General features: G+C 50.9%; 1 protein-coding gene across 10 annotated transcripts in view; it reads right to left on the reverse strand.

Moving 5' to 3' along the window:
- Nucleotides 1–3,119: 3,119 nt before the first annotated feature.
- Hr38 (Hormone receptor-like in 38) overlaps nt 3,120–25,494 on the reverse strand; it is a 42,324-nt gene continuing 19,949 nt past the window's right edge. For 2 of the 10 annotated variants that reach the window (XM_089579259.1, XM_089579260.1), the window contains 8 exons: nt 17,421–17,734; nt 16,832–17,359; nt 12,238–12,412; nt 10,728–10,857; nt 9,613–9,773; nt 7,467–7,666; nt 6,763–6,941; nt 3,120–5,611 (listed from right to left, as the gene is read on the reverse strand). In XM_089579259.1, coding sequence (XP_089435385.1) covers nt 5,355–5,611; nt 6,763–6,941; nt 7,467–7,666; nt 9,613–9,773; nt 10,728–10,857; nt 12,238–12,412; nt 16,832–17,359; nt 17,421–17,734 — 1,944 coding nt within the window. In that variant the 3' untranslated portion in view covers nt 3,120–5,354. Of the gene's footprint in view, nt 5,612–6,762; nt 6,942–7,466; nt 7,667–9,612; nt 9,774–10,727; nt 10,858–12,237; nt 12,413–16,831; nt 17,360–17,420; nt 17,735–18,271; nt 19,362–21,912; nt 21,983–25,494 lie in introns of those variants that run through there. The other 8 variants (XM_089579264.1, XM_089579261.1, XM_089579254.1 and 5 more) reach the window with 8 other exon arrangements.

Here is a 25,494-nt window from a genome sequence, read left to right on the forward strand (position 1 = left end):
TGTGATGCGACAAACAGTATTAACTGTACATTTCGTTCTTACTTTGATCGCGTTCCCACTGCATCTTTGAATTTAACTTTGCCGGTTTCTCATTCTGCTGCTGTATGGACTTCTGATGAGTGGAACTTCTGGAGGTAGATGCGAGAGGGGGCTGGTCGGTGGATGAGGAATTTCTGGCGCGCGCGCGCGCACACGCACACGCACGCGCGCACACACACACACACACACACACACACACACACACACACACACACACACACACACACACACACACACACACACACACACACACACCCACACCCACACCCACACACACACGCACGCACGCACGCACACGCACACACGCACACACACACGCACACACACACACACACACACATACACACACACACGCGCGCGCACGCACGCACGCACGCAGGACACGCATGCATAGATTTTCGGGAGAAAGAGAGCTATTGAATGCACCCATCGCAGTTGCTGCTTGCTAGCGGAGTACAATGCTTACAATCCGCAAATAGTTTAGGGCTGTTACGCGGGGGCTGTAAAGTTCATGGAGGCACATTTGTACGTCTTGAGACACGCTGGTTAGAGCGTACGAGTTTTGAGTCGAACTCTTCACTTTGCAGTGAAACACGAACCACCTTTGCAGGCTGAGTGCTCGAAACTAGGTTGCCCCCGAAAAGGCGCAGCGGGATTTGCGGAGCCTCCTCCAAGCGCACACCCCTGAAGAAGCCGGGCGCCGGGCCGGGCTCTGTACCGCTGTTTTCCTTTTCATAAAATGCAGCAACGACAAGCACACCATAATACTTAACTCACACGATGTACTTGCTGGACAAAGATCATAAAAGGGTATATACCTTCGTCACTTCAAGACCGATCATTAGTTCTCGCGTGACCAGCGTGCACGGCAACGAAAATTGGCTGCCGGTTTACCATTGCAAAGCACGAAGCATAATTTTTTACAGGTGGACACCCCCGCCACGTACCTGAAAATGCGATTGACGTGTTCACTTACCCAAAGAACCAGTTATGCGCGTCAATGCCAAATTACCCAATGTGCACCGGCGGCCTATGCTCCACTGCTTTTCTGCAGCAGTGTTGTCCACGCCAACGCAAGCAGCGCACATCTCTCTGTTACTACCGAAACATAGCTCAAAGCACGAATGTTAGTTCTATAGCAGCAATTGTCGATGAAGACGACGATGCAATGCACAGCGCCAGTGTGTTGCAATTTAACACGAGGTGACAGCGGCTACGGCGATAACTCCGAAAAAAAAAAAAAAAAAGAGCGGTGATAGCTCAGTGCTCTCGTTCAGTGGCCAGCGAAGCTGACCTGTTCGCGTTGCCGCGGGCTCGAATCCTAGTCGCGGCAATACTTGTTTTATTTATTTATTATGGTTTGCCCAAGGTCGTCCTCAAGGCCAAGCATCATATAAACCAGTGAGCCGGTTTGACCTCGTGAAATAGTCGGCCGTGTAAAATAGGTTTATAGGCAGTTAACGTCGACAGACTTCAGCCGCCTTTTCAGTTTGTGTCAACGCTAAACCTTTCGGACCACATATTGGCGAGTGTTGACGTCTGTTACAAGACGGCTATGCAGCTCGCTTTGCTAGTTGGGGCTCTCGCGCGTCAAAACTCCCTTCTTACTGCTGTGTTCCTGTAGTGAACGCCCGCGCCTACGCGCGCAGCTTTCACCCTTATGCAGGAGAATTAGACTAGGCGAGGGCGCTCACAAACAGACGCCTTGTGTTGCACTAAAGAGGCCATGCATGAGACGTGCGTCCGTGGGTCAGACACTGCGCAACGCCTCTGCAGACCAGCTGATATTCGGCAACAGGTTGTTTCGAATAAACCTTGCAGATTAGCTTTGTTCGTTTTGATAAATGTTACTTCTGGGGAAATGTGCTCTCAAAGCTTACGCAAGGAAACAGCGCTGTGTTCTTCATGGTTACCACCCCCTCTCTGTGCTGTTTTCGGTAGCTCAAAATATATGACGGTTGTCGCTGATATTCGGGTGACGTTTTTTTTTTTGCGAAGTTTCCTCCTGCGCTCTCAGCTCCCGCTTTTTTTTTTTCCTTCTCCTTTCCACTTGGGTCTGAAGTCGACGACGCAGCTTCTGTGCCGATTAAAATAAATTGATTCCAGTCATGTTGGTCGTCCATACTGTCCAGCGGGGTGTCAAGGCCAAATTGAGGGCTGCTTTAATGAAGTAAAGCTTTTTTCTTGCATGTTATGCATTTATTTTTGCGATATTTGGAATTCACTGATTCCGTTTTAGGAATAATTCACCTTTGCTGTGGTTGACTAGCATCTTCGACTCATTTCATCAGAAAAAAGGCAAAGCCGACCAATGGTGCGGGTCAAAAGAAGACGGACGTTTTGGCCTCCATACAGAAGACTTGTTGAACTGAACAAAGGCAGCGCCTTTTTCTGTAGAAATGAACTTACTACCGACTAGTCGAGATTTCGTCAAAGCTTGGATTTCATCCAGTTACGCCGGTCGTATGGGCAACTTTTCATAGAGTGAACAAGGATTCAGTATAGAAGCCAAAACATGTGCCATCTTTTGACCTAAACCATTGGTCTGCGTTTCCCTTTTCGGCTGAAATGGACTTACTATCTGAACAAACAAGATTTCGTCGAATCTTAGATTTCGGCATCTTTGACTGTACGCGCATAATCGCTGTCTCGCCGTGTTGTTTTACTAAGAGGCTTTTAAGGCACTGTTTTTCTAAAGTCATTACTTTATGGGCGTTTTTCCAGGAACGCTGGACGGTCACGTGGTGTTGTAGTAGCCTATGGTGGCATTCTCATGATCGCACGGGCCAATGCGCATGCGTGCGATGACATCGCTGCACGTGCGCATGGATCTCGGAGCAAGCGTTCTGTTCCTGCAGCCGTTTCGTTTCCTCCTTTTTTTCCAGCTGCTTCCACCGGTTGCTTCCGTTGTAGCGTTCGATACAAAGCTACAAGCAGCAAGGACCGCACCTTTTGTGAAACATTCTGGTGCCTGCTATCATTGCGATTAGATAAAATTTGACACCGGTTATGGGTGTTTGCAAGAGGCAACCTCTTCACTCGTTAGGTGTAGAGGCGGAAAAGTAGTGACACATCAACGATCACAACAGCAACAAATTCTGTATTTCACTCACGTCTTCAAGAAAACAACAACAAGAACAACAACAACATAAAAAGGGTGGGTGAAAGCACGAAAGAAGAATGAGAAACCATGAACCGTGTTACAGTCCTCTGGTCAGCACAGTGTTTCTGGGATGGTGGCGGAACGAGTACTCCGGCAGAAGCCCTCCCTACGAACGGCAACAGAACGACGGACAACGTACGGTGGCGGGCGACGGCGGGCCTCGGCTCGCGGCTTTGGTCGGGTGGGCCGCGGGCGCCGCCCCGGAACCTCGCTGGCCCTGCGGCATGCAGTGCACGGGAATCCACCGCCCGTGTCGTCAGCGGCGTCAGCAGCTGGCAGCACGTCAGACGCACGTAGCGTTCGTCACGCACGTGGCCCGCTAAAGGCTGCTGCCGGCGCCAACGTCACGACCGACGGGAGCTATGAGGCCAGCGCACCTCCTGGGCCCTTCGGCGCGTGTACAGCCCAGTGCTCTGCCGCGAGTCGCTCTCTGGGGTGGGACAGCGCCAGCGCGGCGATGCGCGGACAGGGTGCGGGGGAGTGATGTCGGGCCCGCCGTCCGGCCGACCGCCGCGCGCAGCACTCCGGGACCGGAGGCCGGCGCGGCGCTCGAGAGGACGGCACGAGACGGACGCCGGAACTGTCTTGTGTACTTGCCTCGGGAATTCCGCGCGCAGCTCCCGTTTTGTACTATCGACATGTATTGGTTCCCTAGACATCGAAACAGCCGCACTCTTGTAACAACGATCTAAGTGAAAAAACGCTGAGAGATAAAAATAAAACTGTCTAACGACTAGAGCAACCTTGACTTTAACATGCCGGTGCCAAAAAACACGTGTCTGTTGTCTGGTGGTTTTGATGTATGTATTTTATGTACACGCGCAGGTATATTATTTATATATGTGTATATATGCATATATATCTCAAGTTGTTAAAATATTAATAACGCATGAGAGTAATCGGAGAACGAAACCATGGTAGCCAATTCGAGGCCTGCGAAGAGAGAAGAAACGAAGGGTGCGCAGAGGAGGAAGCAGACGATGCTGGCTTGTGGAATGTTTCGATACTCTCCGGGCGCCATCCACGAGAGCGCAGTAACTAGGTTGGTCTAGCCACGAAGTAGCGGGGAATGTTGCTGGAAGGAAGTGAGGGGACTCGTGTACAGTGTGTCGCCGCGTCAGCTGTACAGAAAAATACGAAGGCAGCTCTCCTCTTTGTACATGACTTGTCAAGAGCGAGTACCCAATCGTTCTCTCTCTCTGCCTTTCTCTCCCTTTTCGGTGGGTCTGCGAGACCAGTTGTCAAGAAGTGCTAACCGACTGACCGCCGATCTTTAATGGGCAGGACACCACAAGATGAGAAATAAAAACGAATACAGCATACATCGAGCAAAATCAGGGCACAATACACGGAATACAAGCCGTCCGCTCCTTTGTACCGGGCAGCACACGTAACATTTGACTAGATCCACAGCAAAATAGACTCGAGAAACATTTCTTCAACACGTGCGCTTAGAGGAGGGGGGGGGGGGGGGGGGGACCGATATATTATGTACGGTGTGTATATAATGTATATGAATATATATCCGAATAAAAAAGGAGGGGCGTTTGACCTCGACGTGCCTTGAATCTCGGAATACTTGCAATTCAAACGAAAACGGAGGACAAGCTGGATGACTAGAATGGGCTCTGCCGAAGGGACTAACATGCTGTATAGCGCGGCAGGACGCCGGTCTAGCGGAGCTCCGGGGCTTGTAAGTACAGAGGACCCGCGGGGGGCCCCTGACGGGTGTACGCAAATAAATAGCGCATGAAAGGTGATAGTGAGCCACACACAAAAGGGGATACACAAGTTCTAAAAATGTCCACAAGTGCGATGCAAACAAATGCCATATACCACGGTGAGAGTGCGCGCGCGACAGGACTATGGCGGCTGCCGTGCCGGCCACGCTACAGGGTGGCGCTCGTGGTCGTCGGACTAGTCCCCGGGTGCAGGACACACACACACAGACACACACGCTCGCACACGAAGCGCCAGAAGGGCGCGCCAGTGGGGAAGGTGGGGCACAGAGACACTCTCGGACAAGACACACGGACGCGACTGCTATCACAATCATTATTGTGAGACGGCCCCGGATGGAGACCGAAGGCAGATTGACAACGAGGGACAGACGAGGAGGGGCGATGTGCGGGGGCGAGGAGTGTTCGGGCCTTCAGAAGGGCAGGCTGGAGACGAACATGTTCTCGATGACCGTCGGCGCGGGCACCAGGTCTTCGAGCTTCAAGTAGAAGATGCGCTGCAGGCCCTGCACGCTCAGGCTGCGCAGGTCCGGCAGCTTGGCCAGCAGCCGCGAGAAGTAGTGTGGCTTCTTCTGGGCCTCGCTGTTGTACGTCACGTGGTCCCTCAGCGACCCAATGATTTTCATCTGGAGCCGCTCCACCTTGGCGCCGTCCTTGAGGCCGTGTCGCTCTGCGGCGCAGGAATAAACGGGCCGTCAGCCTCGTGGCCTCCCTCCCCGTTCATGCGGCGGCGTTGCTGAGAGACTACCCTCACTGAGTGCGCGACAACGGAAAGTTTGTCGCAGCGGACGCTAGTGCATCGCCCATCTTTTGTCGACACCCAATAGAAATATCATCCTCATATGTTTGGTTAATTTCACTGAGTTAGCTAGAGGCCTGCCTCAATCGCCATTCACACTGTTAAAAAGAGGTGAAGAGAGAAGCCGTCCCTCTCTCAACCTGCTGGAGGGGGCGAAATTGGGCGCCTCGGGCTGATAGTTGCAAAAGCGCAAGGAGTTCGAAAGCGGGAGCAGGCGAAGGTGAAGAAGCGAGGTTTGATTTTCATGCGATATGTTTTTCTGTGTGATGACATAAATGTGCAGTTACCGTCTGTCCTGTCTTCCGTCGTCATCGTGTGGCGTGTCGCGCTGAATTTCGCTTGGAAGTTTGAATGTTGGCACTTATTCTGAAGACATTTTAATTTTTAAATGCATTGTTCTGTGCATTTTCTGGCGGTCCGAATATACCTGCCGTTGGAAAAATGACGACCTGCGGGAGTTTTGAAGCTCAAAAAGCTCTTAACGGAAGCTTCTAACGTATCTGCTTCACTAAAAGGTATTTTACTACCCTTGACCAATTGCACTCGCAACTAAGAAATAAATAGCGCTCACACATACACACTGCGCATGAGGTGGAGGGAAGCTTTAAGCACTGGAGACGACTGTTGTCGTTTGAAAAAATAAAACCGCTAACAAGTGGCGACCTCATTACGCATATATCTGCTGGTTTCCGCAGCTCTCTAAAACACTATTGCCGATTAGTTTCAAGCTCTTAATTCTAGCAGCAGGATCTGTACAATGCGCGTCAGCCTTGTATAGAAAGCTCGAGAAGGCGCGCTGCGCAGCAAGCAGAGCGACATGTGCTCGCAGCTGCTTGGTTTTAAAGACAATGCTTATTTTGAAACGCAGCAGCATGGACCTGCAAGCCAGATGAGCATGAGCACCTCACGTCAAAGGCACGAGGTGCACTTTAATTTCGCTTTTCATTGTTTGTAGTACAGCGCTCGAGCTCTCCGTCTGACGCGCATTATAAACCAAGAATGATCCAAAATGTTCAAGTTACCTGTCACGAGAGTCAGCGCTGCAAGACACGCGAACGCAGAAATGTCTATCTGCATCGCATGCAGGCTTCGCGAGAACTCGAAGATGGCGGCCAACCATTCCCCGAAGATCCTTTCACACTGAGTCCTGTGGAGCACGACGCCGTTGCAGAAAGTGAACTCGTCGTCTTCTTGCCTGATCCTGCGCAGTGGGCAAAGAAAAAGACCATGATCAGAGTCGATCACGCGTCCGCCAACTGAGTCGGATTTTTATGCTTTTATTAAACCATTAAAGGTAGCGGAATTAGCAGACAAGGGGCGCAATCGTGCCGCAGCGATCACCGCTTACAATGCGATATTTAGCACTTGACGGTGCGTCTTCTGTTAACTAACCAACAAAATACAGATATGCGTATCACGGCTGATTTGTCACCTTTAACAGCAAGTCAATACACAAAGCAATTTACTGCTGTGGCCTCTGCCAACGGCATAGACGTGTGTGCAAACGTAATAGCCATAACCATATACCAGCATATGAATTTCTTGAAATAGCTAAATATGACTGCAAGTCTGTGAGAAGCTTCCTGAATAAACTGCATTTATGGTTGAAATAAAGGAAAGGGTTTCGTTTATGGCTTTGTGGAGTGGCTTTGAACCGCATTTAATATGTGCTTGGCTTAACTACGGCGAACATCCACAGATCGAATGGCTTTTAAAGTACGCTCACCTGTACGCCAGTCGAAGCGCGAAAAGCTCAAGGCTGGCAGACTGGAAGAGGAGCTCTTGGTCGCTTTTCTCCAGCTCACTGAATCCCGGAATCTTCTCCGAGAAGGTTTTGATGACGTCGACCGACGAGGTCAGTAAGTTGTAGAACTGCTGAACCTCTGCCGCTGTCCTGCGGCTTTCGTCGACGGGCATCTCTTGACACTGTAATAGATAAAGATCAAACCTGAGAATAGTGAACTCTGAACTAACGACACGAAACCTTTGTAATACATGCTTCTCTTTGGAACCATTTTTTGGAGCGTGCTTATTTGGAAAGACTCTGCGTCCCTCGTCTTTGCCCGCTGTGCTCCTAGCACTTCAGACTATCAGAATACACAACACCTGAGTCGTAACGAATTGAAACTGCGAAAAAAAAAAAGTTTCTTAGCAACGAATGCCACATCTGCACAACATATATCTAAGCTGTAGCAAGTCTACCTTTCTTGGGCGTCCCTTTGAAATGGGAGGTGATTGTGGAATATTGTAAGGTAGCGTTATGAACGTATTGATCGGAACAATGTAATCATCCGATGCACAGCAAAATGTTGCTTTTCAAGTTTTTCCTGCGCTTGCAGCGAGTAAGACTGCAATAAAAAACCAATATGCTGCATGTTTTACAAAAAAGTAGCAGAAAACTATTCGGGGGAGCATCTGCGGATATATTGATTGTTATGGAGCATTCTTAGGATATACGAATAATTTCGTTCATAAACAATTTCCTGTGGTGAAATGCCCTTGTCCAGAATTTGTCGGAATATTTCTGAGTTGTAAGTGGGCCCGCTAGTGTGAAGTGTTATAAGTGCAGTCACTCAAATTCTGCTGACGCAGGGCACACTTACAACCTTCGTACACTTCCTCTTCCCTCCAGTATGTCACCAATCCTGCATGCTGGCCGCCGACATTCTGCTGGCTCTCATCATAGTCCCCCCTCCAATACTCAAGGATTTGCGTATACGGATGTCTCTTACGTGGCTCCTCGCGGCTCCGGTAGCAAAGTACTCGTTCATCCTTTTCTTTCTCTCCCTATCACTCACACTGGCTGCCCGTTCCAACACCCCTCTGGCATTCTCTCGCTCGAGGTCCTGTCCATCATTCACGCCACGCAACATTTTCATATGCACTCATCTGTGTCTAACTATACCATCGATACACTGACTCCCAGGCAGCCATTCGTGCCATTCAATCAAAAACACTCCCACCACATCTGTCCATGGAACTCGAGGCCACGCTTTCTTCACTGCAGCCTTGCCCCGTCTTCATCCGATGGATCCCTTGGCACTCGGGGATTGACGGCAGTGACCTGGCTAACCAGCTCGCCCGCGAAACTCTTATTCGGGCACCGTTCATCCCCTAGTCCAAGCCCTCGGAGGGCGGTGGGAGACTGTCCCTTCGCGCCACCATCAAATTGCATTACAACGTTCTCCGCTTTGATCGTAAACTTTACCCCTACCTTCGTCCTAGTCTCTGTGCGGGAGGCTCACATCCTTCGACAAATACAACTCAACACACTTGTCACGCCTGCACGGCTTTATCTGTACAAATTCCGTTGCGATGCTCCATGTCCCAACTGCCCTGTCTCTTATGCCAACCTCTCCCACTGTTTATTCTCCTGCCCGGTTGCTCTGCAATCAGGTTTCTTTCCCACCCCCTCCCACACTGTCGAGATCTAGCTGGACTGGCTTGGAGCTGAAGGTGAAGACGACCAGCCCCTGCTCGAGCAGCTGGCCATCGACGTCTTAGGCGCTTAAGTGTTGTGCCTACACAAAGTCTCCTACTAGTACTACTACGATATCATTAACACAAACTCAACTAAACAAGTGGTCGCAGGTGCAAGAAACAGCGAGGGAAATAACCATTCTCTAGCGACGCGTTCTGCACTTCAACAGTTTGCAACAAAAGCCGGCACTGTCTCGTAAAACGTTAGTCTGCAGCCGGCCATTGACACTTCTTGGCTACTCCCTACTTCTCGTTCAGCAATTTCCTCTGGCTCACACCGATGCATGCCTTCTCATCGCTGAAACCTCAGATCAGTGCTGACCGAGAGCGCTGCTGCTCTGGCAGCGACCGTGACAACTCCATAGGCAGGCAGGCAGGTAGGTGATAATTACCAGCGAGTAATCCCTGTTGGCGAGGTCTGGAGAGGTGTCCACGTGTGCTCTGACCAATGCCGTGATGAGGCTGACCGGTGGCGATGGCGGCGACTCTTGGGGACTCTTGGGCTTGGAAGGCAGCCGGCCCCGTCGGCCCTTGAGGCTGTCCGTTCGCACCACTGGAACAGGAACCACGGGTAAGTACTAGGTCCTTGCCTATGCACGGAGCGTGAGCTACTATTCAGCGTTTCATGCGAAATTTCTGTGGCCAGTAGAATGAGAATTGTGCGCCCACACCGTCTAGACTCCGAACACAGTGAGAACACGCAACTACTGTAGTGTGACAGAATTGTAACTGAAACTATTCTGAACTTTGCTAATGCTCTCGTAATATTAATGTTTGGTTAGGAGAAAGGAAGGGAGCCGAAGATGTTGATCGAGCTTGTGACTAGAAAAGGCTGATCTCTGCGCTATTATGAGTGACGAGAACACGTGGTGAGCTGGTTATGTGATCGCAGTTTTGACTTTCGTGTCATACTGTGTAGCCACGTGAGGAGCAGGTTATAAATGAATCTGCCACCTAGTGTCCAAGCTGCAGTACAGAACTGTCCACGTGAATATTTATCGCTTCTAACATTCATTAGAAATGGAAGACAACCAGTTGGCTTTAGGAATATATATATACAAGGTGAAGTAATAACGCAGCCTGCTATCAGAGCTTACATACTGCCATCCCTTATCGTTTTGCTGATACCGATAAGCTTCGGACGAAAGTGAGATGTAGCGACCGCTACCATGCATGGCTGCGCTATAAGTTGCGAATAACCTCACATATGTCAGTGTACGAGCCGCTTATCGCGTTGGCAAGCCCCTTGTTTTTGCGGCTTCGTTCGCTCATGCCCGTGTCGAGGCCGATGGATTCCCGTGGCCGTTGCCACCTGTTCAAAATTTCGAATGACCCAAATATTGGACGCAATATGACGGATGCGTGAGGCGTGATTGGAGTATCCCAAGAAGGTTAGATAGGACACGCTGGACTCGCACTTAAAAGCATTAGCGGCTGGCCAGTTTTATTTCAGGCACTCCCGCTGCTGGGAGCTGTTCGCGTATCTGCAGGAGGAGCTGTCACTTACCTTCTTTTACCATTCCGACGGCGAGACATTTCTGAAATCTGCAAAACTGGCAACGGTTTCTTCTCCTCTTGTCCACTGGACAGTCTCGATTAGCAAGGCACACGTATTTGGCTCCTTTTTGAACTGTCCTCTGCACAGAAACCAGCAAGGAATTTTCAATATTAAGTTCAACACTGCAAATGCGATCGTTTTTACTTCAGTTCAGACATTATTAATTGTGTTTTCTTCACAGCAAAGAGCATTGTGTGAAACCTGGCAGGTTTCGTACTTTCGAGACATTCTACCTTTGTAAATGAAGCAGCTGGTGTATTTCGTGCACTTTTGCCCCAAAACACCTGCTTCGTAATTAACCCGTCTTTATCGCATGATAACGTGCTCAGTGTAAGTGAACAAGCGCTCACAGGGAGCATTAATAAGTAAAGGTCAGGAGAGCCTCGTTATAAAAGCCAGCTCAACACTGCTTCCATCAGCTTGGCCAACTGGCTGGGAGCGTGCAGCAGCTACTAATATTAAACATTTCTTTTGCTAAAAAAGACGACAGTTTTGGGTTGCAGTGAGCGATTTAGAATGTGTTTTTGCATTAACTCCCGTATTATTGATCAAAACAATAGAATAAGTTTAGAGTGAGAGTAAAGACACTATATTTTTAGTTTTACGAATAAGGACAGGGCTCAGAATAGCATTGCATACAGAAACAGAATTTCACAGAACAGAACACACAGGTCAAACCTCGTGGGGAAACCTGGCACCTAGGAAACCGTAGATGCTCACTGGTCAACCACTCAGCCATCACGACGCAATAGCATTAATGGGCTAATGCCCATATACACAGATTTGATAATTTTCTACATTACATTCATAGATTCCTGGGAGTTCTCATACCACTCCCGTCGCAGTGGTGCAGCGGTTAAGCGGTTAAGCGGTGCGCCACTTCCCTGGGCTCGCATAAGCTGCCACCGGTGGAATTTGAGCGATTCAGGTTGCACTTTAATTATTAATTTAATTATGAATCATTAATTTAACCTCCACCTGCAAGGCTGCATGAGGACGCCATCTTTTATGGATGTCATCGAGTGTTAACACACACACACACGCACGCACGCGCACACATGCACGCATGCGCGCACACACACAGACGTTTTCGCTCAATGGGACAAGTAAGGCTGACGCCTAAAAGCTCTTTTGATCTTCTGTAAACTGTGTAAAAGAGTGAACAGAAAGGAAATATAATGAACTTTCAGGTTCCGCAGTACGCATAACATAGAGACACGGCGGGTAACGAAATGGAGTGTATCCATACTGCACGTGGTAAACGTTACACATAGGTTCAAAGACAAGAAGGCGTGGCGCCCCGACTGTGTTGAATATAAAGCTTGCACCGTAGAAACTGTCGACAAGAAGTGTTTGTAAAACTAGCACAGCTTCCATCCTTCGTTTCCAGTCCTACACACCGCGTTTCATCGCTGCAGTAGTCTGCTTGCCAGTGGAAAGGGGGCACGAGCGGACGTACCTTGAAGAACCCCTTGCACCCCTCACAGGTCCTCACGCCGTAGTGCTGGCAGGCGGCGTTATCCCCGCACACGGCACAGAGCTGGTAGGACGGCGTGGCGGGAGGCGGCGATGAGGCCGTGCTCGATCCCGAGGCTGGTGGCGTTCCGGGGGCCGACGGTGGGGCCAGCCGTCCACTGCATGAAAGATGGCGCCTGTCAGACACGAGAACCACCCTGTTCAACGCGCACCGAATGAGCCGGGGCTGTGGGAAACTTACTCCGGTCCGCGAATACGGGCGTGCCCCTGGCGTACGCGGCTCTCAAATTTGAGTCGCTGGAAATAAAGTGTTTATCTCTAGGCGTTCTTGCGAATGGCTGAGCCTTGGGCTGCGGTAACCACGTACAAGGCCCGAAAACTAACATCTGCACAAGGGCACGAGAGTGCAGTTCCCAAAATATATCCAGGAGCTTGGCACATCGAAAGCAGAGAAAGCTGCAGTGAAAGTAATGAACAGTGACAAGTATCTCAGTTCCTGAAACGTGCTCGCCTCACGGTGACTGTTCTCGAAGGCAGGCGACTCAAAAGAGGGTCACAGTCGAATGATAAACGATTAGGCTGTGTAAAGCAAGGGTTTAAAGAGCCGTGATTTACTGCCATAATCTTATTCAAGGACAGCACTCTGTCCTTGAAGCTCTTAACTAGTCGGAGCTGCTGCTCAAGCAGCCAGCGTGGAAAACTCATTGCCTTTTCCGCCTTAGGGTAAGTGTGTTGCTTCGCCGCTGCGTTCTTGCTGCATTGATAGCATTTACAGTCGTTTGTTCGAAGCCTACCCTTTTACTTCACGAACTGATCTTGCTCGTTATGTGCAAGAGGAAACCTTCAACACAGCTGGAAGCAGGAGATTTGTATAACAAAAAATCGCCAGCTGAAGACGGATGAAAAATATTCGCTCTCTGTGTTTAGAAAAAAAGAGTGTCTAGAAAAATAAAAACACAGTTGAAAAGAAACTTTCTTAACTCTGGAGTAAGACTTCTCGGAGTGAGATTGAGATTCCCGTAGACTCATGACTATCGGCGGCTATTTCTCTTGACAGAGAATTTCTCACATTCCTTCACACTGTTACTATAACCACAAGAACTTGGTCAATAGCTTCGGCAAACGATAATCCGTAGAAATGGCTAATGTAAATTAATAGGCCATTGTCTGGCGCACCATCACAGAAAAAACTGAGGCGGGTGGGGGGCCTTCTTGTCCACATTCTTAAAGGAGAAAATGCGATAGCATTTAGGTTGCCTGCTATGGTGCCTACAGTGAGTGTCTAATGTTCTTCTTGAGATTTTGCCTCTAAAACCCTAGTTGGAACCGGATGCGTCATCACCTTCTAGAATGTTCGAGTACCTTCCATTCGGTTATCCTATAGGCTTATACTAATCCAACTCACTAATACACCTTAACCTACCCACTAATACCCACTAACTTAACTTGATCCATTTTCTGAGGTGGGCCTACATCCAGAGTTTCAGGGGTCCTTTGGAATTTTTTGGGGTGGACTAATTTCCAAATTAGGGGGGTCCTCAGATCTTCAAATTTGGCAGTGCCCTATGATTGGTCCAATTCTGCTAACGTGGTGTTGATGACGTCACGACCCTCTCAGTCGCATTCATAGATCGCGTGGAGTCCTCACACCCCTCCTGGCGCAGTGGTGCATCGGTTAAGCGATGCGCAACTGCCCCGGCAGGTGGCTGTTTCAAGCACAGCCACCGGTGGGGATTGTGAGACGCAGGCTGCTCTTCCCGAGCAACCTTTTGCGACCAATCATTAATTAAAGTGCCACCTGCCCTGATTGGCAGTTGGCTCAAAATCCGGTGGGCAGGTTGAGATGACGTCAGAAGGCCGCATGACCTCTCTCCACCAAAAAGGGAATTTCGTGACAGCGAAGCCGGAAAGTTTTTGTGAGGCGCCAACCTAAATTCTGCCGCATTAATAATTAGTAACTCTAAGCTTGCAGCAAGATCGTAGTGACATTCCACCGATTTGCTTTTGTAGAGGGAGCACTTCGCTATCACCTCATTGGATACCACGAATCGAACGTGCACGCGAGTGGCATGACTAACGCGGCTCCTGGCTCCCAGTTACCGGAGTACGCCAACATCCGCACAGTGCGAGTCGCATTTTCTACGCAATAAAAGCATCCACCAGTGCACGCACTGCGCTTGACTGCGCTCCGTTTTTGTCAAGACTGTGCTCGCCAACCAGCTGGTGGATATCGAAAACTTTGCTCCCTTAGATTACGAAAAGAAAAGAGTACAAAGTGTTTCGGTGATGCTTTGCGAAATAAAACAAAAAGTTGAATAGGGGGATTTGCTGCGCTGTCGGGATCCAGAGAAGTAAAGCAAAGTCATGGTAGTGACGTTCCAGCATCTAAGATGTCACATCATAATGGACGGCTGAGAGCGCGGCAGTGTGAATGACCCTGCGCCGGAACAAGGAGGGCGTCGCTCCTTGGCATTTGAGTCCTTTGCTCACAGATCGCCATGCTGCTATCAACTGCTCCTTCTCTACGGCAGTACGCTCTAAGTCTGCCTGTGTACAGAAAGTAGGCGGTTTCCGTGCGCATGCAAGAATGTGACCTTATCAACATGCGAGGAGAGCAGCATGTTCGTCACGAGCAGCCGGTCGGTGACGTAGCGGAAGCGTTTTCTGACGCAGTCACAGTGTACACGTATATTTATTACCTCTACGATACAAAAATCGAGACTGAATTTATTAAAGTTCGCTTTCATCATTGCGCGACTTGCAGCGGCAGCAATAAGGAAGGGCTGGAAAACAGGACTTAGCTTACATATTACATAAACAGCCACGATTAGCCTTCGCCACTGATCTGTTCAGGCTCGTCGTTCAAGTGGAAAACGTCGAGGCGGTCTTAAGTAGATGCAAATCCGCTATTTTACTCGGATAACTCTGGTCAGCGGAAGCCATTCAAGGTGGAGTAAGTCTCAACGGGGGAATAACTGACGCGCTCCTAAATGTCGTTCAGGCATTGAAGCCGCTACAGAAGGCAGCTCTTTGCAGCCGCAAGGCCTCGCTCACCGGGCCACGTTGACCGTTCCTTCTCTCCTTGTGCAGAGACGGTCAAAGGCAATCTTGGGGGGCGCTCAAGCTACATTTGGTGGTCTGTGCTCTGCGATAAGCGTGTGCTACCACACAAGAGTCACAGCGACCGATGGTGTGTCGCTTGCCTGCTTTTCGCTGCCACCCTTCTTAAATCCCAGTGCGGTGTACGTAACTCTCTTGTCGGCAACGCGTCAATTTCAACTTTTAAATGGCTATACAACATACTTGCTAACCGGGTAGGAAAAGGTATTGTTATTTTGGTCTGGATTTAAGCTCACCCTGAGCAGAACAACCGTATAAAGTAAATATCTCGCGCTTGTCCTAAGATCTGCCGCCTCCAGAAACAGTAAAATAATATAAATCTTGAACACCTCCTTAAAAAAAAAAAAAAACTAATTCAGGCCGAAGTAACAAAGAAGAGAAAACAATGCAAGTGAACAAAAGTACATTGTGTAAATACCTCAATATAAGAAAACAAACGCATCGCGGGTCGCCTCTAGAAACCATCAGTCGCTTGGAAGTGCTGTTCGTTATGATTTGATTGCGCCTGGAATGGAGTTCAAGAGCAGTATTTCAAGCACTTTTGCTACAGGCACTTTTTTTTTCAATGCAGGCTGCACGCTTCCTTGAAAACTAAATAATGCTAGATATTCCAGTGCACAGTTCATCAAATTAGTAACGGTTGGAAGGGTTGGAAGTACGGCCGTAAATGGTTGTGCCAAAGCTTCTTTACACAAAGCCCACAAAATGCCGTGAACAGAGCTATAGCTGTTTCGTGACGTGTACAAACGCTAGACCCGACTGGGACTTGAACTGCTCAGAACAAAAGAATAGATACAAATGCGGCCACGCGCGGCTGACGTCAAGCGGAAAGTGCTTTTGACGCCCAACGAACAATCGTGAGGTGCTGATGGACAGGCTTGCGTGCGGGAAGGGGACAGAACGCAACGCCATGTGACAAGAAGCAACATAAACTAAGCAAAAATAATGCGCTTGGTTGCGAATAGCTCTGCAGAGGAGATCTTTCTGTTGTCACAATCCAACCATCATGTTCTGCAGCCGTCGTGCGAACAATGTAGCACTGCTCGGACAACGCATCGAAGATCACTCAGCGCGGCCGTCTAAAGCACGTTAACTAGCTAGCACATTGTTAGCAGCTGAGCACCAGCAAAGCTACCCAAAGCTATACATCTCCGCTACGAAGGTTTGTATACACAAGAGAAAATCGCTTTCCATGCTACGGTCCGTCGCATAAAGCATGCATCGACAGCGCCCCAAATCTGCACTGTCAGCGCCTGACGTCGAATGCAATAATAGGGGCCTCAAAAGCAGGTACTGAAAGCGAATTAAATTTGCGAGATCTAAACCAGCAAGGACGTGGGATTTGCTAGTGGTCCCTGCACTGGGCAAGCAAATATGTCGTAACTCTGTAACGCGCGAATGCGTTACATGAGGCACGGCACAGAACCCTCTTAAAAGTCGAGGGAAGCGATGCTCACCCGGTCTCGGTGGCAGTGGTGGCAGCGGCGGCGGCCTTGAGCAGTGGTGGCTTGCGGGCCTGCGGCCACGAGCCTCCAGGACTGGGCAGTGGCGGCGTCAGGTCGCCCGGGAACGACGTGAGGGAGGACGACGAGCCGGCCGAGACGAGGCTGAAGCTGGAGCTTTCCGACGGTCCCGGGAACACCAATCCTTTCTGGAACACCGGCGGCGACGGGTGCAGGTAGCCAGAGAAGCCCGCCTTGGCGTGTTCCTGCTCGGCCTGGTACTGCACGTAGCAGCTCGAGCTCTGGTACGACGGCGGCTCGGTCTTGTAGAACTCCTGAGACGAGCCGGCCATGGCTGGTGGCGGCGGTGGCGGCGTGAAGGGCGGCCGGTAAGCGGTAGACGTGTGGGGCTTTGGTGAGAAGCCGCCCACGGACACCTGGTAGGCCTCTGGGCTGCCGGCCTCAGCCGGCAGCTCAGCGTCCGTGCGCAGCTCTTCAAACTTGAAGGAAAACACGCCGGAGTGTGTGATGTCCCGCCTGTACCTGGAAGCAAGGGGCTTTTGCTGAAGAGCCTGGCCACGCAGAAGCGCTTCGCACAACCCACCTGGGCGAGTACGTCTCCTCGAAGCTGGGCAGGGCGGAAGGGTTTGCGGGTGAAATGCTCAGGGGAGTCAAGGGAGTCGGCTGCTCGGTGAGGGGAGGACTGCTGACCACCGGGAAGCCCGACTGGAACATCTCCTGGTAAGAGGAGACTTCTCTCACGGTGCTGCCGAATACCTCAGAAGGAACCTGCGCTCCCACTAAATCGAGACCGGGGAGCTTGAGCTCCTCGCTCAGCGATAACGACTCCTCGGCTGTGAACGAGGATGAGAGGTAGTCGGCGTGTAAGAGGCTGCTCGTGGAACTTAACGCCGCGCTCTGCAAACGAACAGCGGACGATCCAATGTGAGTCCGTCGGCAACGCAAAGTGGCCCCCTTCCCTGCCCCGTCCGCACAGGACGGGCTCAAGCCGCCAGTGGCCCGAGCCCGGCCCATGCGCACACACCGCGCTCGCAATGGGCGCTGCTCGGAAGCATCCCCAGAGCCAATGGCCGTTCCACGAAACGCGCGAGTTTCGCGCGCGGGGAGGGCGAATTTTGACCAAGAGTAAACGAGCAGCTCCCGCAAACATGTCACACTCGCCGCTGCGGAGAAGAGGGCCGGGCCGCTCTCTTCTTTGCAGGGCTCCGAACACGGCACAAGCACTGCATAGTACCTACATAGCTAAGCATAATCCGCGACACTGAGAGAGCTCAAGGGGGCATGCAGGATTCACACTCAACAGCAAGCTTAGGCGCGCACGAAGGTGCCGCAGAAGTTACCCAGCCTGCATCGCACAGGGACACACCAAAACAAAGAGGCTTGAAAACAGCCACAAGAGCGCGAAGAAAATGCGCAAACGACTCGATGACGCACTTGGCTCCGCGCAGCGTTCTCGAGCGCCCTCGGCAAGCAAAAGAGCGAGTCGCAAGTTGAGGAGCGGGCCAGGGCCGAGGCAGCCGGACCGCGCGGCCAGTGGCCGAGCGGATACGTGGCAGCCGCGGGTCCGGCCACCCGCGGCTGGTGGCCCTGGAGCCTTACGTGAGCTCTGCGTACGAGACCGTGCCAGGCGCCTTGGATGCTAAGAGCCGCGTCCAATTCCATCCGCGGCCGTCTGTCTTCGCAATGAACGCGAGCGCAGCCGCGGGTTGCATATAATCGGTCGCGTCAAGGATTACATGTCCAGTGGTGATGCAGGTGCCAGAGACAATGCATGTCATGGCGAGGAAAGAGGGACGGAAGGAAAGGGCGCGGGGTGGGGGAGAAAAGCCTGTCCACACGCAAGCGGCGGCAGCAGCGATCGCTTAGCGCTAAAGGCTAGAGACGTGGTCAGGGCGAGCAGCAGGTGCTGGGCGTGCACACGCACGTCATGCGGGGACCAACGTCAACGGCGCCAATGGGGTGCCATCCGTCTCCCCCGGGGAGAGAGCTCAACGCCTCGCACCCTCGCCTGATGCGCGCGAAATGACAGTGACACGAGGTCGAGGCGCTTCATCCCCAGCGATGGGGCCACGCGTCTCCGCGTGTCATCTGCGCCGCAAGGCGAGCCGCCGGCTGCTCGCCGCGACGGCCCGAGGTGCGCTCGCGCCGAGACCGACGGTCGGTCGTCTGGCTGTGGCGGAGGAGAGCAAGGTGCCGCAGCACAGCGGGGACGCCAAGCATCGTTTGATAACACCCGCCTGTGAAGATTTTCGCGCTCGGCTGCTACCTCTGGATGCCATCTCACGCTCCCTGATAGGCGCAGGCGACCAGACGCTTTCCCCGCCTGAACGGGCTTTTCTGCGATTCCCCGAGGGCACGCGTGTGTACGCCCCTAGCGAGCCACGCCTATGTTCCTTCGACGAAGCACGTCTCGAGTGGGGCGCGCATATCTAGGAAAGCACTCAATCGAGTCGAGTGCGTCGTGTTCACAGGACCGACGGCTTTTAGAAGGCTTCGCGAATGACGCAAGCCAGCCCTGAGCTTGCGTTTCCCGCGGCGCATAGGGAAGGTTAACGGCCACTTCGATAAAAAGTGAGAGAGAGAAAAGACGAACGATAGAGAACACCCAGAAATCAAGACAGCCGGTGTTCGGAGCCCTTGGCCAAACCCGTTTGTCGTCTGTCGAAGTGCCAGAGGCCCGTGACAAATGCTACACGAAGCGAACGGTCGGCAAAGTTCATAGTAAGTATTCACAAACTGCGTGGGCTGGTGTCTCTACTTGAAGTACAGATGCGAACCCAAGCGACCAGAATGACGACTGTTTGCCTGTACGACTACGCTCACTGACCTGCCTTCGGCTGCTGTTTTTATATGAAAGTTCCGCTGTCATCCGACTACCGCGTCCGTGGCAATGATTTTTGGTAGGAATGCATGCTGGAAGCATTACGGCAGTGACACAGATATTGCTCTATACACGACGATACTGTTCATGCATGACAGGATGCCTGTAAAAAAATAAAATCAAAGGTAGCTGACACCTGCAGGGAAAAAATTATGGAAACGGTCACTTCCAGCCTGGATTAGCTTGTCATCAATGCTAACTTGGTTCGCAAGATTAAATTAAGCACGAAGCGGAAGATGCAGACGAGAGGAAGAGTCCGACAGAACTGCCGGGTTCCCTCATTTAAGACGTTAAGCAACGATTGTTACCAAGATCCACGACCTAGCTAATGCAGTCGAGCTGTCAGCCGATAAGTGCAAAAGAGGCAGGCGATATGTCAGCAACTCGCACGTGACTTTCTGATTTGCGCACGGTGCGAGCAGGCAACAGAGTAGAAGAGCTTACGAGGCGCTTGGCAACACAAGCAAAGCTCACGGAAACGCTTATTCTGCTTGTTTGGGATGTGGCTTTTATTTTGTACCACGAGTGTGTGCCCATTTCTCGCTATTGCTAGTGGATCTGAAGTCACAGTTTTGAGGCCAGAAAGTCGGTGCATTCAGTGCACCTCGCAAACAAAGAGAACAAACTGAATAAACCAGGCGTGAGAAGCAAATGAGATCGTTATGCGCACTTGATATGAGCCGAACTAAAGACAATAGCGGGCGCTGCACGCTACGGCGTTGTTTCTACCCCCACTGCTAATTGCTATACACGCACAAGTATGCGCAACAATGGCCCCACGTCCATGTGCCTCTGCACGGACGCTCGCCTCGTCGGGCTCCTCCCGTCGCTCGGTGCGATTGCGGAAGACAAGCACTGCAGTGCGCCAGCTAAGGTCTCTGCGCTGATTGCAGTAAAAGCGTATTGTCGCTGCCCAGCAAATGGGCACTTCTCAGGGACTCGGTGCTGATAAGCCGGTACGGCTAAAGCTCCGCAATATGAATGCAAGCAATGATTGCGGGGAATTTCCTGCGACTGAGAATGACCGAAAGTCGAGGCTCGACGATTTCGTCTCCAGTGTGGCCAGTGGCGTAGCCAGTTTTCTATTTTCGGGGGTGGGGTGGCCTTCATGTGGGTGGATCATGGATGGAAGAAATAGAGGAAGAAGCTGCATCGTTTATAAAGGTTCGGTTGCACGCCATCCTTTATAAGTCCACTGCATGTGGATAAATGGGCCTCATTTATTCCGATCGAATTCGGTAATTCGGTGACGCAGAGGGCTTACTATTTGTCATATGCCTCCCTCCCTCCCCCGCGCCCCCCCCCCCCCCCCCCTAGGAAAAAAAGACGGCAAACTACGATATAACAAGGTGATAAAGATAATTCGCATCTCACTAAAATACTCAAAGCTAGAAAATCACCAAGTGCCTATTTGAAATGAAATTAAAAGTTTTCAGAAGACGGTGCTTTTTCTCTACGCCTGCAGATCTGTCGAACGGGCTATTGTTTGGCTCATGCTGCACCGAAGTTCATGCGCAAATTACGTGCACTTGAATGCATATGAATAATGGGGGCAATTTAGCAGCTATATTCCCAGTGCTTGAGGGGCTCAGTAGCATTGGATTTAGCCAAAGTTGCGGCCACAGTTCGGCATCAACTAACATTTCAGTGAATTGAGTTCTTACTGTCGTTCTGGCTCCCAGTCAGATCACTTTTAGGTCTAGCAAGTCTAAATCTTTCATCTCCTTCAGCGTACATTTCATGCGGAGACCACTCTAAAAGCGATTTTAACATGCTAGAAATACACTTGAAATCACTGCTGGATATCCAGATTTGTTGCAACAATAAAAAAGCTTCTTTACAAGACGTCGAAAAACCTGCTTTGGGATTTTGTGATTTCCATGGATTTTCATGGTTCGTCAGAGTAACCCTGCCAAGCGTTAGCAAGATGTGAGAGGATAAGTTGTTGCAATCAGTGCCCTCTGCTACGTCGTAGAGTACTCACTCTATTGAAATGCATCTAGTCTGGATGTAAAACGGGGTAAATATTTAGTCCCTTGTTTGGGACGCTCGTAGGTTACAATGGCTGTTTCGCTTTTACATTACCTGGTGTTTCTCAGGAACTGGCTAAGGTAGCGTTTAAACGAAATCGCGCAGGTGATGAAAAATACTGAATAAAAGAAAACAGCAAAATGATCTTACTAGTGAAACGTACAAGTAATGACATCGTCGAGAAGCCGCTTGCCTCTTCTCCGCCAACGAGGAATTAGCCTCAGTGCAGTAACGCAACAATGCAGCAATCCGCTCCTGGTCAAAATAAAGAACAAACGGGTTTACTGTGCTCAAGTGGGCCCGAATTATGCAGTTCAATCACTGGCCTTTAAGCTTACGGCATTATGCAAGCTCTGTTTACAACTCTCCGCAGCAGTGAGTCCCCTCTGAAATTGCGGCCTCAAGGGTGCGCGTATTTTGCACATAATCGCTTTAACAAAACCGCATGAAGTAGGTGTCTGTGGTTTGCTTGAATAGGAATTACTTATTAGCGTGCAGCGGCAGCCCGAAAGTGTTAAAAGAACGGGGGGCAGCTTTCATAACGGTATTGCACTGCACGCATGATTGCACGGCTTGGTCAGCAGTAATATGCCATTGTGTGTGTAAAAACATGACAACGAACTTCCCAGCAGCAGCCAGTCGCAGCGGCCGGAAAAGCAGCCCGTCTCGATTTCAGCCAGCAACCGGAAGAGATCGTCAAGGTGTTCCGTATGTGCCGCACTGCGACTGCTGAGATGAGTTGCTGCATGGCGAAGCCTGCCGGGAACAAGCTCACGCAGATTCATTCGTGACACCAGATAGTGTCTGGTGCTTGCCGACATCGGCATTAAGGCAGAAAGGGTGGACGTCTTCTGTGCGGTTGCGGGCAAGACCTCACGTCAGAGTAACCCAAACTATTACTATCGGCGCAGGCTCAAAAGTGAAGTACGGACACGTGAGGTTGTCACAGCCGTGGTTGGTCCGCCATGAAAAGAGAACTGCTGAAGGAACACTTCGATCCAGTCGCGACTGGCGCCCCCAGCAGACTTTTGGAAGGTGCACTGGAATGGAAGGCTTCCAGCACCCCTCACTGCGCCAATGCTATAGTCGTCAGTTGTGAGCCTCTTTCTGGGAATTCATTACGCAGTGCCTTGACGGCCCGGCGTGACTGCCAGGTCGCCAACGCGCGCCTGTCGGGAGCCGCAAGGCCGCAACAGTGAGGCAGCGTATCGCGTCTGGAGACTGTACGCTAGCCCCACCTGCCGGCGCGTCAGCGCGACAGCGGCGGCGGGCTGCGGACACGGCGCCGCTTTACGACATGGAAAAGGGCAAATGAATCTAGAAAAAATGGAGGCAGTCCTGCGTCTGCTGACTGGACCTCATTATGCTCACTCTCAAATAACAGCAAAGGTGTCTCATGCGACACTTGGAGCACATATAATACTTTCTTCAGAACTGGTGCGTATAAATCGGCTTCCCAGCTTTATGCTTGGGTCTAAGGAAAAGCGAATTTCGTGGCAAGATGCGAAACGGGGTCGCTGGTTTCGATATCGCAACGAAGCTGCGCCGGCGTCACTTTTGCGCCTCCAACACTTGTGGCGTTCCCTAATCACTCTTCCTACTTTCGGCGACGACGACAATAAAACGAGCCCGTTGCTGCTGAGCGCCTGTCTTTCTTACTTTAGTCGTTGCCGTCGGCGCTGTTTCGCCGTAATAAGGTGCATTTCGACTTTGTTTTCCAATACGGCTGTCAGCTGGTCGTGCCTGGCGATCGAATCGCTTTGTGACGCTAGAGGCGCAGTACAGATGGTGTGCGTTGACAAAGACTAATCCCCTTGTTTGAAGCCTGTCAGCAACGGTGTGGCAAAACTTATTCCGCGTGGCGCAACTGATTCGCAGAGTAGCCCGCTGTTCAGTGTGCAATTTCATCTCTTTTTTTCGCACAACAATTGCTTCCAATACCAGTCTTTTTGTTGCCACATGACATTTAACGGCGGCGAGAACAACACATTCCTCTCGGTTTTCAGAACGAGCTCTTTCTTTTGTACGCGCGATTTATTTTTCCCCAGCAATTGCTTGGTTAACAAAAAAAAAACCGGAAGTGACTGAATTACTCTCTTCTCCGCAGTAATAGTCCGTGCCCAGGTTTATTAAGGAACCCGATTCAAGGTTGCGGACCGAAATGTGCGTCTCATTTGAATCGCACCAGTCGTGCCTCGGCGAGGAAGGAGCCCAGGCCCAGCGCTATGAAGTAGGCGCTTCAACACCTCAGCTGCGATGCATACGAAATGTCACGAAGTTAAGCTCTTGATGGACACGAAAATATTTACCATCCCCAGCGAAAATGCATAACTGCGTGAGGAGATCCACAATTGAGCTATCAATCACGCAAGGGATCTTGAGCTCTGGGAGCGGCGCGTACGTATACCCGCGGCAGGAGGGGAGTGAGGAAGACTCTGTCAAAAGTGGGCGGCGACTCATTTTAATTTCCCTCACGCCTCCGTTGAGAACAATCTGCTTATACCGCATGCTCTTCTCGATATAAGTTTCCCTTCGAGCAAGATCAAGGTTCTAGAGCAGGATAAGACAGGTTAGTTCCAACAGAGGTACGTATTTTATCACGCAAATGAGAACTGTCCTTTAATTTCTATGCCATCGAACTTGGTACGTTCGAGGCCGGCTGAACACCGCTGTTGAAGCAGACCCCACGGCCGACATGGCTAATCTCTCGCGGCGCGTGCTTCTGCCCTCAGGAATCACGGGGAAGCGTGGTAGCTCTTGCATCAGCTATCCCAACGTCGCAGCAAACAACTGGGATGTTTCGGGATGACAAAAGCAATTAGAAAGAAAGAGGGGCCATCTTCTATACCCCGCGCATCTCATCAGTCTTGCGCAGTGCTCTCCTCTAAACTGGGCCGGAAAAAGAGAGACAGCAAATCTACTAACGCTAGCCAATCAGACGCCGGCGTGGAAGCCGCGTAGATGACGAGGCAGCCCCTCACACGAGCGCAAATAATGTCACGCCAGCGCGGCGAGCTCCGAGGGAAAAAAAGCAAGTTCGTGTCTTGCGTCACTGGAATCTTGGAGAGCTGCTCGCTAAAGAGCTGAATGCGAACAGCGCTACTTATAGGGGACACGAGAGCGCAGAGCAAGGCAACGCAACAAGACGCGCTGTGTGTTGTCTTGATTTGAGCTCGTGCGTCTTGCTCAAGCGGCGATTTTGCACTCAGTTACGTACCAACTAGCCCATTTCAACACCTTGGCTTGCGTTAAGAGCGCGTGGGCGGCTGCTGCCTCGAAGACTAAGCGAGAAGGTCGAGAGAGACAAAGAGAGACAAAGACAAAGCGAGACAAAGACAAAGAGAGACAGAGACAAAGAGAGAGAGCGAGACAAATCTTTCCCTTCGGCAGTGCGGGACGAGACTTTGAGGAGGCTACTCCTCTCCTGACAGTGGGCCTTCTTGAATGCACTACCGCAAGAACCTCGTGCCCTACAGGCCGCTGCAGCACGCATTTCTGCGAACCGCAGCACCCGACGTAACAGCGTGGCCGCTGTTATGTCAGGCTCGTCTACGCTCTGTGCTGGTGACCTTAAAAAGTCCCAAAGCCGCCAAAGAAAAGGTATAACGTTCAATGTTAGGCGACTTTTTTGTAAAAGAAGTTTTAATGTTTTGCATAGCCTCATTAAAACTGCAAATAATTGATGCCTGAAAGCAGCTGCAGCCGAAATCGTTGTGATAACTGGTTGGAATGCGGTGGCATTTAC

Source organism: Amblyomma mixtum, chromosome 3 (genome assembly GCF_055824585.1).
Source record: "Amblyomma mixtum isolate Tamu chromosome 3, ASM5582458v1, whole genome shotgun sequence".
Classification (NCBI taxonomy): domain Eukaryota; kingdom Metazoa; phylum Arthropoda; class Arachnida; order Ixodida; family Ixodidae; genus Amblyomma; species Amblyomma mixtum.